This window comes from Leuciscus leuciscus (genome assembly GCF_965113295.1).
Source record: "Leuciscus leuciscus genome assembly, chromosome: 4".
NCBI classification, from domain to species: domain Eukaryota; kingdom Metazoa; phylum Chordata; class Actinopteri; order Cypriniformes; family Leuciscidae; genus Leuciscus; species Leuciscus leuciscus.
Window position 1 is genome coordinate 17,718,108 of NC_138728.1, and position 15,631 is coordinate 17,733,738.

At 37.8% G+C, this 15,631-nt stretch overlaps 1 protein-coding gene across 2 annotated transcripts in view; it reads left to right on the top strand.

Annotated features, from left to right (window-relative positions):
- The window catches only part of acss3 (acyl-CoA synthetase short chain family member 3), a 40,333-nt gene that overhangs the window by 9,194 nt on the left and 15,508 nt on the right, over window positions 1-15,631 (top strand). For both annotated transcript variants that reach the window (XM_082168214.1, XM_082168213.1), the window contains exons 7-9: window positions 498-593; window positions 3,344-3,495; window positions 15,204-15,307. In XM_082168214.1, the coding sequence (XP_082024340.1) occupies window positions 498-593; window positions 3,344-3,495; window positions 15,204-15,307 (352 nt within the window). The remainder of the gene's footprint in view (window positions 1-497; window positions 594-3,343; window positions 3,496-15,203; window positions 15,308-15,631) is intronic.

The window sequence follows — 15,631 nt, forward strand, 5'->3', positions numbered from 1 at the left end:
TGCATAAAATGCATACAAGTAAAATGGGGAAAAATTGTGTAGCACCTGCCGCTCTGCGTAACCATTCTGAGGATTCCAATGGTAAGGGAAGGTCACATTTACCATTGTTTAGCAGATTTTTGTGGACATTATCCAGTCATTTCAATAGGAATCCACACCATCTGAAATTTAGCATTGGCACGAAAGATTTCCAGCGCAAATTCGTCGCATTGACCTACAGAAAGCTGGAAAGCTGATTGGTTTGAAAGTGACTTACAGTATATGTGAGCTGTGCTTCATACATCGCTACACTATTGACTATAGACAATGGACTTTTTTGCCTGTCCAATTTCTAAATAGTCATAATTTCACTATTGCACCTTCTCATTTGAAGTTTACAGGCTTTTTGATAGTTTTAGTCTGACCTTGGTTGACCAAAATGATGATAAATGCATGACATGACCCCTTGAAAAAGCATCTGTCTCACACCGTTTAACCTTCACGTCTCTCTCTGTCAGGTCTGGTGGGCCGCGTCTGACCTTGGCTGGGTGGTGGGCCACTCGTATATCTGCTACGGTCCGCTTCTACACGGCAACACAACCGTGCTCTACGAGGTACGGGGCATGTGTGTGCAAAAATGTGCGAATGTGAAATGAGTGTGAGTGCTTTACAGCATTTGACCTGTGAACTGCTCCAGCTAACACTCAATTACCTGCATTTGTGGTTTGCTGGATCCTGACACTTATGCTGAACTGATGTCCATACTGTGGAATTTTACAGGCTCTAGCATTCATTTCTCGAGGGGACTCTCTAAAGCAAAATTCCTGAATCACTGGCTCAGTTTGACTTTGTTGAGCATTCGATTTGCTGTTGCTTTTCGTAAGCTTTTGTTCCAAAGCAAAGGTAACAAAGCAGCTCCTATAGTATTAATCTAGTTCTCCTCATTGAGTCTTAGCTGAGATCGCAGCATGAATATTAAAATCATTTGCACTCGGTGGGAGACGATCAGACTGTTTGGTTTTCTGTCAAGGTGTATTCAGCACTGGCATCTCCTCTGCTGATTAGATGTTGTTTCGCTCCACATGAGAAAATGGGAGATGCTAGCACAGCAGAATTTATTAGTCTGCTGTATTGGAAGTTTGATTTCAACAGATCTCTCATACAATGTTAATGTCCAGGGCTGCGTTTCCCAAAAGCATTGTTAGCCTAAGTTGATCGTAGAGAACATTGGTGGCAATTGTTCTACGATCAACTTAGGCTTACGATGCTTTTGGGAAACGCAGCCCAGACCAAAAAGCCCTCAGGCTCTTTTAATTAATGTATTTTGTAATTATGCACATTTATGGTCGTATTGGGTTTATACTATCAACTAATGCAACATGCCAAACCGGATCTAATTTATTCAGTAGTGGTGATTGCTAAGAAAACGGGTTTCAAACTTTTTGATGCCAATGACCCCAAATATAATCACCCCCTTGCAAGAGACCCTGTTTGTAAAATATTTGTAGGTAAAATAGTGTAATATTGTAGAGATTTATGTTGTCTTTGTACAGGACTAAAGCTGAAAGAAATTAATAAAGTAATAACTGGGAAATATACAGTAGTCAACATTTGAAGTTGATCAAAAAGTTGTCCCAAGACAAGAACGGGTATTGTTCAAAATCCATGTAGAACTTTGATGAAAGGTTTTGATCCACTTCAAATGTCGACTTCTGTATATCGTTACTTCAAAATAATATGAATCGTTCAGATTTATTTGTGTGGTGCATATCACAATAAATATTGGTTCTTTTTTTCTCTCATTTTCAAAATTTCAAATCTCCAAATTGCACTAGCAAGAACGTATTGAAGTAATTGGTTCACCCAAAAATGTTTATATATATTTATTTTTCATTAATTCACCCTCATGTCATCCTAAATTTGTTCTTTTCTTCTTCTTTTTTTTTGGAACATAAAAGAAGCTGATTAAAATTTTTATTATTTTTTTTAATTCAATGGGGTCAAATGTTGCTTGGACCCCAACGTTCCAATGATCTTCTTTTGTTTACAAGGAAGAAAGGTTTGGAACGACATAATGGTGAGCAAACAATGACAGAATTTTCAAGATAGGACGACAGCATAGGTGGGATTTTACTTTCTAAGCAACCGGCCATCATACAGTTTTACCCTGGTTGACTTTAAAATGGGCAAACCAAAAAACAACAGCAGCAGCAGTATTTAGACTATGGGCTGTTTTGCTAGTAAGTAACCATCCAGATCACACTAATAATTACCTATCAGTGCCCTATCAATAACGAAGAACCCCCTAAGACCACCTAGCAATGCACTGAAAACCCCTCAGAACACTTCAGCAACCGCAAAGCAAAGACCTGGCAAAACCTGTCTGAGCAAACATCACTCACTTCAAAAATCAGAAATCTATTTAATATTGGATAATTTATATTACATAGCAAGTGATTCAGTAAGGTAAACAAAACAAACATTAAACGCCTGCCAATTACTGATTGATGCCGACGTGCAACAGATGCAGATCCTTGTTTTGAACATTGTGAATCAAGGAAAAACCTTGTTCTTGTTCAGTTACACAATTATCCATGGGAAGCTGATGTTTCTTCCCCCTTTACTTTCTTTCTTTGGAATCAATCAGCCGTAGGTAGACCTATATTTTTGTTTCTATAACAACTCCTAAATGTCACAATAATTATTCGTTATCTATGTTCAAAGCTTGTCTAAGAAAAATCTCATAACTTGAAATTGATTGGCCATTTTTTTCTCACTAAAATGAACACAAACGCTGTTCTAGAAACAAGAGAGTGTTGTTTGCAATCCGTTTGATTTGTTGTAATATGAAGTCATCGTTAAGCTCTGAGAGAATTCTCTCTGAGCAGCATGGCAGAAACATGAATATTTGAACAGCTCAGCGTTGTGCAGTGCTACTTGTGTGTGCAATCTCTCTGCAACAATATCATTCTGTTCCTTTGCCATACGTTTTGGCCATCTGCCACCCAGGCACCTTTTCAAACCACTCTCCATTTCAAACACATCCTTGATTTAATATTCACTCTCCAACCGCAGCAAATACCCGTGCTGATCCAGTCTGACACTGGGAGACTTTTGGGAAAAATGTTGGGAAAATTGTTATACTTGCAACAAAGGGCTGCGCAAAATATTAAACTTTAGCAACTTCAGTAGGCTATACAATTCTACTTTTTTTCAAAAGACTCTATCTGGAAATCTTCAGTAGTTTTTTAGTAATTTTGTTGATTTTTTTTTAAACATAATATTGGACCATTTTCCCATGGTTTCTCAAGACATTGGCCTCATTTATGCATTCTGAGGCTTTAAGCAGTTGCTGTTTCCGCAGGGTAAACCTGTGGGGACTCCGGACCCCGGGGCCTTTTTCCGTGTGATGTCTGAGCATGGAACAGCCTCCATGTTTACCGCTCCCACTGCTATCAGAGCCATTCGCCAACAAGACCCTCAGGCAGAACACGGGAAACAGTATCCGCTCAGCAGGTAAACTCAAATCTGTACCTGTACCTGTTCGCATAATGGCCCACGACATGTAACATGCAGTGAGGCATCTGCAAACAAGTTTGTTTTATTTTTGGATCAGTGGCGACTACACAGGAAACACGGCTTCCCCTAAAATTTGATGACATGTTTACGTGCAGTATATTCAAGTAATCTCTTTCTCTATGTATTTACAGTGATCCCAAAAAAGTTTTTGGACACTTATAGTAATATAATAATAAATATCTGAATATCAATGCATTAGATACAAAGCATCAAACCAAGTGGCAAATAATGCTACTTTCCTCAGAGGTAACAGTACTTTTCTGAGACACTTTTTAACTTTTAACTAATTATTTTAACACTGAACAAGAAGGACGTTTTTCATAGATGCAAGTCAGTTCCCCTCATAGTGGTCCAATCTAATGTAGAAATGAGTGCAGAAATCATCTTACGACAGGGTTCATTTGTGATTCATGAAACATTCGTATGCCGCCAATCCCAACGTACGAATGATCGTACGTTAATAAATGTAGCGTATGAAAACAGTTGTCATTGAAATATCACGTCCATATAAGGAGTTTATGACATGGAGAAAACTTAACCTGGCCAAAAGAGGAAGTAATTTCATGAAAGAGAAATTGATCTTATACCAAAAACACCTGTTAACCTCGTAATTGCAAACAATTAAATTATTATTTACTACAAGAAAATACTTTATTAATGTTATGGATAGACTAAATGACACACTATCAATAAAATATTTTACCATTGGCAACACATTTTTTTAATTATGAATATGTGGCTTGGCTTCATATGTTTTCATTCCAGTCAAAATGCTTTTCTCAAAAAACAATTCTCCACCAGATTTACTATGCTGGACACAAAAACTTGCGTACGGGAGTTGAAACATGACGTGAGATTTGATCGTAGACAAATGTCCGGTTTTGTGTTGAAACGACCGTACGCCCAGTTTTCTGCCGTTTGTTCAGTTGTTTGTAAACAAGGGCCAGTGACTTTATGGGCCCTATCTTGCACCCAGCGCAATTGACTTTGTACACCGACGCATGTATCATTCCTATTTTGAACCCGCGCAAAGCGCGCTTTTCCCTCCACAGAAGCACGTTGGTAAACTAGGGAATGAACTTGTGCAAATCATACATTATTACGATAGATAGATAGATAGATAGATAGATAGATAGATAGATAGATAGACAATTTATTATAATAGCATACATCTAGCTTACACATTTACCCAAATTATCATACGCCTGTTTAACCGAAGTTAATTTGGGTGGGTTTCTCCATTTCAATGTAACTTCTCTCTTTTACGGCCGTGACGAGAGCGTTGCTCTCCTTGGCTGTGAACCGCTCCTGGCGCGCGCCTGGCAAATCCGCCGTTACAATAGCAATCCGCTATGGAAAAAGTGCGTCTGCTCTTAAAGGGAATGTGAGATGACGCTCTGATTGGTTTATTTCACGTTACGCCCAAACCACACCTATGAATAATGAAGCTACTTCAGACCAACCCCTTTTAGATTTGCGCCGGGCGCAAGAGGCATTTATCCCGCCGGGAAAATAGCAACAGCGCCGAGACCCGCTTTTTTTTTTTTTTGGGCTATTCCTTTTAAGATGAATGTAACAATAAACAATAATTTAAAAAAAGAATTAATTTGAAAAATAAATTGTTATATAATATAAAATACATTTTTAATTGTGGCTTACATGTCCAAATACTTCTTGGGGCCACTTTACAATGTAAACATCAGCCTTGGTACATTGAACTGTTTTTTGCACATTGCTATTGTGCTGTTTGACCGTTTATTTTTCAAAAGAAAATTATTGGACTTATTGGACATCAGGCTTTCAGTGTCACATTGGCTATAATGAAGTGCACAAAGAAAGAGATAGAGAACAAAAATAGTCTTTAATAAAATAAACAAGGAACACTCAGGAGATCATAAGAGAACAAACTAACATAACCACCTTAACTAAGGCACAGATTGAAACTCAGGGCTTAAATACATGGAAAGGGTAATCAAACTGAACAGAAACATGTGTGAGGGACTAATTAACAATCACGGAACTAAACTTATCTAACTAGGAACTCAGGAAAACAGAAACTGAGCAAACAGAGTGAAAACGAAAATTACTTATACTTTCTTTCCCACGCAAAAGCAAGGCTTCTATATTATCTGACTGAGTGAGATCTCAAATGGACAGGACTTAGCAACGAACGCCCAGTAATGTTAATGGTGATGTCGGTAAGTAACTGTGTTTGATATGGAAAGCGTAGTGCACAGCATCGGAAGTACAATTGCAGTTATTCATAACACGTTTATTTTAGTTTTCATAATCTTGTCTTTTGCCTTTAGGAATTTTTAAATAATGCAAATCCAGGGCTGTCAACTTTTTGAGTTTAGCTTGTAGTGAGAACTATGGTGGTTTGGGGGATTGTAAAAACAAAACAAAAAACCTTGCATCATGATAAGTGTGTTGTAATTGTCAAAACCTTTGGTAACTAAACAGAATATCATGAAGTTTAGTGATGACATGTTACAATGTTTACATGGTACAATGACTGGTAGGATACAGTTTTTATTAGTGCTTGACTCAAATTTCACGATTTAAAACCATAAGCTTGTGATTCGATTACGATCTTGATTCAATGTTGATTCATTTGAATAAATATCAGGTACAGTAGCTGCATGTAATGCTGTTAACATACAGGGAGCCCTGTCAGCTTATTATTAAAGGTTTAAATGAACAGCTCAAACTAATATAATGTAGATTTTAGGGCTGTCAAAATTGCTCAAAAATGACGTTCGAATATTCCCTCTAAAAAACACACGAATATTCGAACTATTCGAACATCTGGTTGCGCATTTTTTCAATGACGCGCATTACGTCAATAACAGGACAAATTAATACAAAGAGACATACATAACTTGTATAGGTAGTTAATTTAAGTTTAAACATATTCGACAATGTATTACCAACACAAAACCAAGTAAATAAACTAATGGCCAAGACCGCAGACCTCAGTCTCGCTCACTCGCAGGCACTCTCTCTCTCTCTCTCTCTCGCGCCCTCGCGCTCACGCTCTCTCTGCTCATAACGGTTTAAATGAACAACAATAAGCACATGTTGAGTGCTGATCAAGAGTTTTGTGCAAGCAATTTAAGGTCGCGATTCTTGCCCCAAATATAGCAGGCTTCATTCAGTGATTGAAACAAATGTATTAACATTAATTGAAGTTTTACAGTATAGAACCGACATTGAACGCTCCGAGCGAGCTGTGGTAAACATGGAACTTTTCTGTTTAACTTTAAATAAAATGAGGCACACAATTCCGAGAAATGTGACAACAAAGAACTTTTACCCTGAGGTTCATAAAAAATAAAGTGCTATTAAAAAAGAAAAAGGCTACTTACATTATTGGTGCTTGTATTAAAAAAAGGAAAAACTGACTGCAATTTATTCCATTGTCTTTTAGTGCACTGTCAACTTTCAGCAGTGACGCTGTGCTAGACAGTGCGACTCGTGACCTGTCCCTCAAGTCTGGTTTATACTCGACGCGTCCGCACGAGCGCGAATCGCCCCCTATCATTTCAAAGAATAGTACATCGGCGAGCGCGTCGAGTATAAACGCCTCGTCCGTTTGGGGGAGGTGCGCGCGCAGTCTGCGGAGACTCGCGCTGTGGAGACAGGCGAAAGTATAAACAAGGCTTCAGGCAGCGCGCGCGCCCACTCGCAAAGCAGACAGCCGCGCCTCTGCTTCCGCGGGCGTGTTTTTCCATATTCGAAATTCACATTCGAATATTAATTTTCACGTTCGAATTTCTGTTTTTTAAAACTATTCGAATATATATTCGAATTTAGAATATTCGTTGACAGCCCTAGTAGATTTATAATAATACCATTATAATATTTTAAATGATATTATTAAATAATATGTTATATACTGCATATATGTAGCAAAATACTTACTTTATTTTTTTAGGTAAATTTAAGGTAAATGTAACATGACATTGTTTACAAGTCATTTCCCTGCTTAGTCGCAGTTTGGCGAGCTACATTGTTGACTCCTAAATTAAAATAATAGCTGTGAATACACATTTTTCCATTTTATCTAATGTCTGTTGCCACTGTTTTGTTTTGTTCCCCAAATCATTACTTTGTCTAACAAAATAGAGCATATAGGCACTCGTAATGTGAATTTAATTATTGTTATCAGATTTTAATGCTTTCAAAATATTTACATTTCACTAAACAGCTCTGGTTTAATAGAAATGCCATTACAGTGTTGATTCTAGTGTGGATGTTCTGTCTACAAACACTATGTTGCTGTTTGCTGTGAAAGTGCATTTGGGGGTAAAAAAAAGGTGCAGTTACCATGGTGATAGTAATGGATGTGTTTCAATAAAGCAGTATAGAGTTGCTATACAATGGTTATGGCTTTGATTTAAAATTAAGCACCATTATGGAGCAGCAATTCCACTTCTTCCTTGCACTCAAATGATATTCTGCCTGTAATAACTATTCAGTGCCCATTTAAAGGCTCAGTCACATGACCATTAATCATTTACATAAATGTCCAGTTAATAGATGGTTATGAAAGCTCGCACTCTGGAGAAAATGAACCAGAAAAGGAATTGCATTGATGTGTCATTGGAGGTATACTGTAGCTTTACCCTTTTATCCCTGTGATCTACAATGTTCATCAAGTTTTATTGCGCAAAAAACTGAAGCTTTACCTACGTGACCATTTTCATCCTCTTGCTGAATTATCATCATCAAACTTTATTACAGACTCAATGTCCAAATTAAAAACAGGCAATAAATAAAAATGAACAACACACACACACACACACACACACACACACACACACACACACACACACACACACACACACACACACACACACACACACACACACACACACACACACACACACACACACACACACACATTCACATTATCTGGCTTTGAAAATACAATGCATTACAGTTTTACCAGCATAGTGAACCCAGCTAGATAAAAAAATACTAAAACATCATTACTGTCCAATAATAGCATAATAGGGATTGTCATTTAGTAGATGGTGCTCATTTACATTTTTTGACACCTCATGAATATTTATGCTGCATAAAAATCTTATGCAAATCATAGTAGCAATAATGAAGTTGTATTTTTCAATATAAAAATAAACATGTAAGGTGGGTGCCAGCAAGTCTGGGCTACCCCTCGAGAAAACAAAAGGCTCTCCTGAGAATTAACATTTGAACTCTCTTTTGCATATGTAACAGCAATATCCGAGATGCACCACAGAGTGCAGCTCACACCTTACTTTTACAATCTCCCCCTGCTCCCCCCTTCTCCTCCTCACCTAAAACTCACTGAAAACCTATGCAATGTTAAGTGTGTACAGAAAGTAACTATACATGTTTGGTATCATTTAGTCTCAGTGCGCCTGGTAAAATGGTCTCATTCTACCAGTGATAATGAAAAGCTAAAAGAAGTTATAAAATATGAGAAATGTGGTGTGCCCCTTAAAGGTGTTCCCTCCCTTCAACTCCCTCCCTCCCTCCCATCCTCCATTCAACTACCTCCTGTATATAAATCAGTATTCCCTTCCACAGATATCAAGAACCCATTCAATTTCACATTCTGACCTCACAGTTGTGAACCCCTCAATAGGGGAACAAAATCTAATTATAATGACAGACACCACCATTTGGCATACTGAATTATCTGGGTTTATAAGGAAAATTGGCAAAGGTTCGAGGAGGCTGTAGGTAGACTTCCCACACGATCGCCGTGTGTAGTTTTTGTTGCCAGGTAAATATTTCTATAATTCCTCGATTTCCGAATTGTTATTATATTTGGTTGACCGATTATTTTATTCTATGTATTGGATTTTGAATTATTGTTCTATTACCTGGTCAATAAATTGTAAACATTTGCTTTTATTCTGACTGACTCTGAAATTGTTTTCCCAAGTAGATTAAATGGATTTGTATGTTCCCGCAAGTTTTGTGTCAGATTAGTGACGACTAATATTTGGCACTAATTCAAGTGTACTTGGTTTGCAAAGACAAGAGGTTGAATTTCTGTTTAGAACAGCAAAAGTGCTGCTTGACCAACCTAAATCTGTGTGTGTGTACGTGGGAAACCACGGCATGGCCAATCCAAAGATATTATAAGATAAGTAATGTTGGTCATCTTATATCTGTAGTAGTGGCCATACCTCTACTGAAGTAAATGTTAAGTTAAATTCAAGTGTATGCAATTCCATGGGGGCTATACCAAAGTATCTTTGATTGTGTAAGCGTGAATGTGACCGATCTCAGGTACCAGTTACCTCTGTTTGATGATCAAAACTGATGAGCTTGTGTACGTGAGACCCGTGTTAAACAAAAGACGTGAGGTCCTCTGAGCGACATAGTTTCCTAATCCGGAACGGGTAAAATATACTTAAAGAGTTAAAAAGAATAATCAAACATTCACTCACTTTTAATGATGCTCAGATATCATTAAAACCTTTTTCATTTATGGAGTCAGATGAAATAACGAGGTAATACATATGAGAAAATGTATTTCATTTAATCTTGTTGTGTTGCGTAAAAGGAAAGACAGTAACACACAGAAACCTTCCCCGTATTATTGGAGACAGCCATTGGACCTTTAGTTGGGCTTACAAACACATGGCCATTATATACATTTAAACTAGCTTTATGTGGCTCTGGCTCTGTCAGTTATTATTATGCTATGTTTCTTTAAAATGACCCTTAATGAATATATAAGCCACTTTAATTTTTGAACTTAAATGATACAAGCAAGAAAAACAAACGCAAAGATGAAATGTAAGGAAGGGCAATTCAGCTCAACCAAAAAGAGCCACGCAATGCGTGACTTTACACAAAAGCACAGGCTCTCAGTCCAGGAGTGTGTCTCTCGTGTCGGCGGCTCTCAGCGTGGGTTTAAATGCATGCCAGAGGGCACGACTCGACTCAATAGAATTTTCCAGCTCAGAGAATCTACAGTGAAGCTGTAAGATCAAGATCTGCCTTCTCGCCAAGATCATAAGGCCGATGTTAACCCACACCTGCCGGAGGTCGCTGTGATAGATTTGTTCAGATGGATTCCTGAATCTATTTCATCCATGGATTTGTAAACACGAATACTGTTGCAAACGGTACCTTTATTGCACAAGTTGTAGTGTAATCTTTTCGCCTACTTACACACTTTTACACAATATTGTAAGCCAGACTCGATCGGCCCAGTGGAGGCATCCGGTCAGCGGGTGAAGGTTACTATCTCTCCTCGTGGCAAAGTAATTTGATTAAATGAAATAATTTTTTTCATATGCATTACCTCGTTATTTCATCTGATAAATGGAAAGGTTTTAATGATATCTGTGCATCATGAAATGTAAGCGAATGTTTGACTATTCTTTTTAACTCTTTACTGAAAATAATGTCAGAGTCCGTTAGAATAAAATCAAATGTTTACAATTCATTATGTCAGGTAAATGTATCATGCCAATTTCATAATCAGTTCAAAGATAATAGATAAAAAACATCAAATGCTCTGGAATAAAGAGATGCAAACCTTGACATTAGGAAATACATGATGCTGAGAGACTCGGGCAGGATCACGGGCCAATTCGAGCTACGAATCGCACTGAGCCTCTTGTTGCATTTCATTATATAGACAGAAACTTCTTTTCACATGTAAACATGAGTTCACAGTGGGAATTTACATTAATCACCGTCCCAGACTTACTGGGAGTAGAAGTTGATTTACATGGAAACATTTGCTAACAATGAGAATTTGCATTCAGAGTTTACACCTTTGAGAGCAGGATGCCATTTGCCTGGAAGTACACACTCCTCTGTGTGCAATTTATCTGTAAACTCTTAAAAACCTTATTACCTTTTGTTTTACTTCTTTGGGAATGAGACCTTTGTACCAGTTGCACTGAGACATTTCAAATGATACCAATACTGTATGATAATTATTCACATTAGACCATATAGATTCTTGGGTGAATTTTGGTGATCTCAGCATGAGGGAGAAGGGATGGGGGAAGAGGGAAAGAAATGTAAATTAGGATGATTCTGAGGTGAGACTTGCGTCTCGATAGTGCACAAGAGTGAGTTTAAATGTTAATTTCCTTTGTTCTCTCAGAGAGTTGCCCTCTCTTCCAGTTTTCCAGCCTTACACTAGTGAATGATCCTGAATGATATACATAGTCGGTCATTTCCATGTTGTCGTGAGCTTCGTGAACTACACTGTTTGAGGGCGGGTCAAAGTACACGCTGTTCACCGGCAGCCATAGGCCAAAGACCATAGGCTGGCGTTATTTAAAATTTATTACAAAGCTACATAGGTTTGTGCAGGAAGTAAGACTGGAATTGCTGACGACTCCTTTCAGGCAGTTCAGAATCGATTCTTTGTTTTGGGAGACAGTAACTTAATTTATCGTGCACTTTGATCTTTGAAACTTTCATATTCACAAACATGTTCACTTTCATATTCAAATTATATCACAATACATGAAAGATAATATCCAAAAAAATGCATAATGGGCCATTTTAACGATCACATAAGGCTTGTTTCACACCATACGCATAACTGCAATGACATTGGGATTGGGAGGGGCGGGGGATCATGTTTTGGCCCCACCAACAGACTCCTGCTTCTTGTAATGCAGATCACACATACTGTATGTGACCTTGACTCCAGGTAATTGAATAGTTTCTGCATTGTTTGACCCTGGAGTGAAACTGTGAAAAGAACTTAGCTTTATTATGGTTACTTGATCATAAACACTGACTGAAAGAGAAGCAGTTCTGAAGGGGGATCATAAGGGGAGAGTGGGGTAAGAAATGGTGATGTGTAGTCCTTTTATCAAGTGAACTGTACACTGTTTTTTATGCTAACAATTGTTTTTTTGCATGTCAAAGTACATTTTCTGTGGCAGGTGAAATTAATTTTGTGGCAAAGCTAATTTATTCAGGTCTTAATATATAAAATATGATATATATATATATATATATATATATATATATATATATATATATATATATATATATCAGTACTCGTTGGTGAAATTGCTAGTTTATAAAACCAGGTAAATTATTTGGCTGAAGAATAGCCATTAAGCATTTCACTCAAAACGGTAGCTGTATGAGAAGCTTTGGGGTAAGATGTGTCGAGAGTTTTGCCTCCAAATGCTGCAAATACTATTACAAACATCAAAGTTGTTTCCTAAATAATTTATGGAAATGCTAATAATGTGAAATAAAATAAGTCTTAAGAATGTGATTGTGCACTAGTATATATCTTCCATATTTTTAATAAACTCATCCATTTTCAAGAACCATGTGGGTTTTGGATGAAAAATGTACTGTCCAGGGATGGAAATTAGCACCCGCCACCAGCCAAATGCGGGTGATTTTGTGTTGTGGCGGGTAAACTCGCTTCACCTACCGGCCACCGTGGCGGGTAAATAAAAATAAAAAAGCATACTGTTTCACATGGACGGCGGACACTTTTAGAGGAGGCACACCTTCAAAAAAATTTGGCATTACATCGAAGGTAAAAAAACGTTTTTTTAAAGAACGATGGAGAAAAGCAGACAATGGGGAGTCCCGAGATTGGTTAGTTTACGACGAGACAAGGTGGACCTTAAATTAAAAACGTTAAATTAAAACCGTTATTCAATCACTGTTTAACCTAATAAAAATGACTGATAAAATAACAGATTAAAATATAAAATAAAATATAGATTTTAATAGCTTGATGCTCTTTAAATATTTTGTTGCATTGTAAAAAGTGTCGGTGCATAGGACGGACCTATCCGCGATCGCTCTCCATGGTTCTGACCAAAGAAGAGCGCTTTGGAATCTCCATTACGCATCATACCGTTGTCTCTTAGTGCGCTACGAAGACTCTTGAGGTATAACTTAACAAAAGGTACCTATACTACCACTAAAGGTAAGGTATAGCCTACCATTGGCGTCTTCAGGGCTATCATCCACTCGCGAGGCAGAGGCGCTGGCGCCCTCCCAGCAACGGCGCTGTTCGCCGAGAAAGATATGATACATCATGAGATGCGCAAATATGTCTGGAGACATGACATGTAAGACATGATTTTGACCACTTCATTGAGTTTTGTTTTGTAGAAAGGCTCTTTTTAAAAGATTTTCGTTTTGTATAAATTGTATCTTAATTTTGATCAATGTTTTATCAACGAATTGCCTGTATTTATAATAAATAATAAGAAAATATATAGCAGACAATGTATTAAGGCGCCGGCATGATCACTTGCATTGCATGTGAACTGGAGAGCGCCGAAACTCAGCTTGTGCCTCACAGATTTGAGAAATATAGGCTATATATTACAGAAAGCTTGAAATGTCTACTTTTAAACGAAAATATGCAAAACCAAAAGAAATAGGCTCTCTGATTGTGAAATCCATATGAAATGTGCATTTCTCTCTGGCGTTCATGGCGAATCCGCAAAACACCAGTTTATTAATAAATAATTAAATGTCTCCTTGCTATTTTAGACGCATTAATTTTCATTACTTTTACCGGTTCTTTGTGGCAAGCTTTATGCGTGCGGTCGTGCGCTTGAGTGCGGCTATATTACGTAAACGCGCATTATCCTGTAGGCTATAGCCTATTTAAGCATAATTAAAATAATATACAGGGGCGATTTGTCCACGAATGGCTTAAATGAACAACAACTAGTCGACTAGAATTTTTTTTAAGTCGGGCAGCCCTATTCCACATATTTTCGAACCAGGATCAGGCCATTCTGGGTTGAGCGAGCGACCTTGCGGAATGAGCGAGCTATTCAGAAATGCGTTCTCCACTCACGAGCTCTGATCGGAACAAACCCGTCTGCTGAATTTGCGCAGAAACATCAAGATAGACATAACCAGCTTTTTAAAAAATTTAAAACTAAACATTTAGACTATTTTAGCACAAATTGTGATCTTATTGACGATTTTTTATAGTTCTTGACAAAATTAGAATATATAAACTTTTTTTTTTTTTTTGAAGACAAGTTTTGGGTGGGCCTGTTGAAAAGTGAAGTGGGTGGGCCTACTAACGCACCCATAATGCCTTGCCTGGTGTGTGTATAAGAACGAAAGAGAAAATGTCAGTATTTAATTGAGACTTGAGATTAAATAAACTGCTTAAGTATTGTAGATCTTGTAGTATTAATTTTCACATGCAGTTACACATTGTAGGTTAAAAACAAGAAAGTGGCTGGTAAAAACATTGAGTGGCTGGTAGATTTTTAAATCCACCAGCCACAGTGGCCTGTGGACAAAAAAGTTAATTTCCATCCCTGGTACTGTCCTTTGCTTCTTAGTGAGTGTCCCTTCGGTATCAGGTGTAGTGTTTACTGTAGACTTGAGCAGATGAAAGGATTGTGTGATGTGACCACCCGCAGCATGGTTTAATCCAATCCTTGTTTGAGCGTTGATGACAGGAACAGTGAGTCCTCACCTTTACACCCGCTGTGCTTCATCCAATCACCGCTTGTCGGTTCTTCTTGATTCTTTACTCCAAAAATGAGTTCAGTAAATATTTAATGCAGACCTGCATTCTTGCTCTTCACACATTTGTTTTCTGCAAAAAAAAGTTTACAGACTTTCTAAGAGCTGGGTTTTTTTTCTTTCTGTAGGCTGAGGAACTTGTTTGTAGCCGGAGAGCGCTGTGACATAGAGACCCTTGAATGGGCCAAGAGGAGTTTTGGAGTCCCAGTGCTGGATCACTGGTGGCAAACTGGTGAGTCACTGCTACACTCTATTTCATTTCCGCTGTAATTTCCTATTGCATGTTTCATAATGCCATCTTGTCTTTTAAGGCATTGTTCACAGTCATTCAGATCCGTTTTCTCAGATTTAGTCTTTAGGACTGAATGTTCACTACATCAGTTGCCATAGTAATAACTTAAGCATCAGCACAACACCATGAAACGTTATTCGTAACCACTGTAAGCTGTCATTGTGGAAAGAGAGGACTGTACATTATGTCAATCATGACTTGTGTTGTAATTTCATCCAAATTTACTTTATTTGAATTCAAAACAGGATTTCATAGAGTTTTATT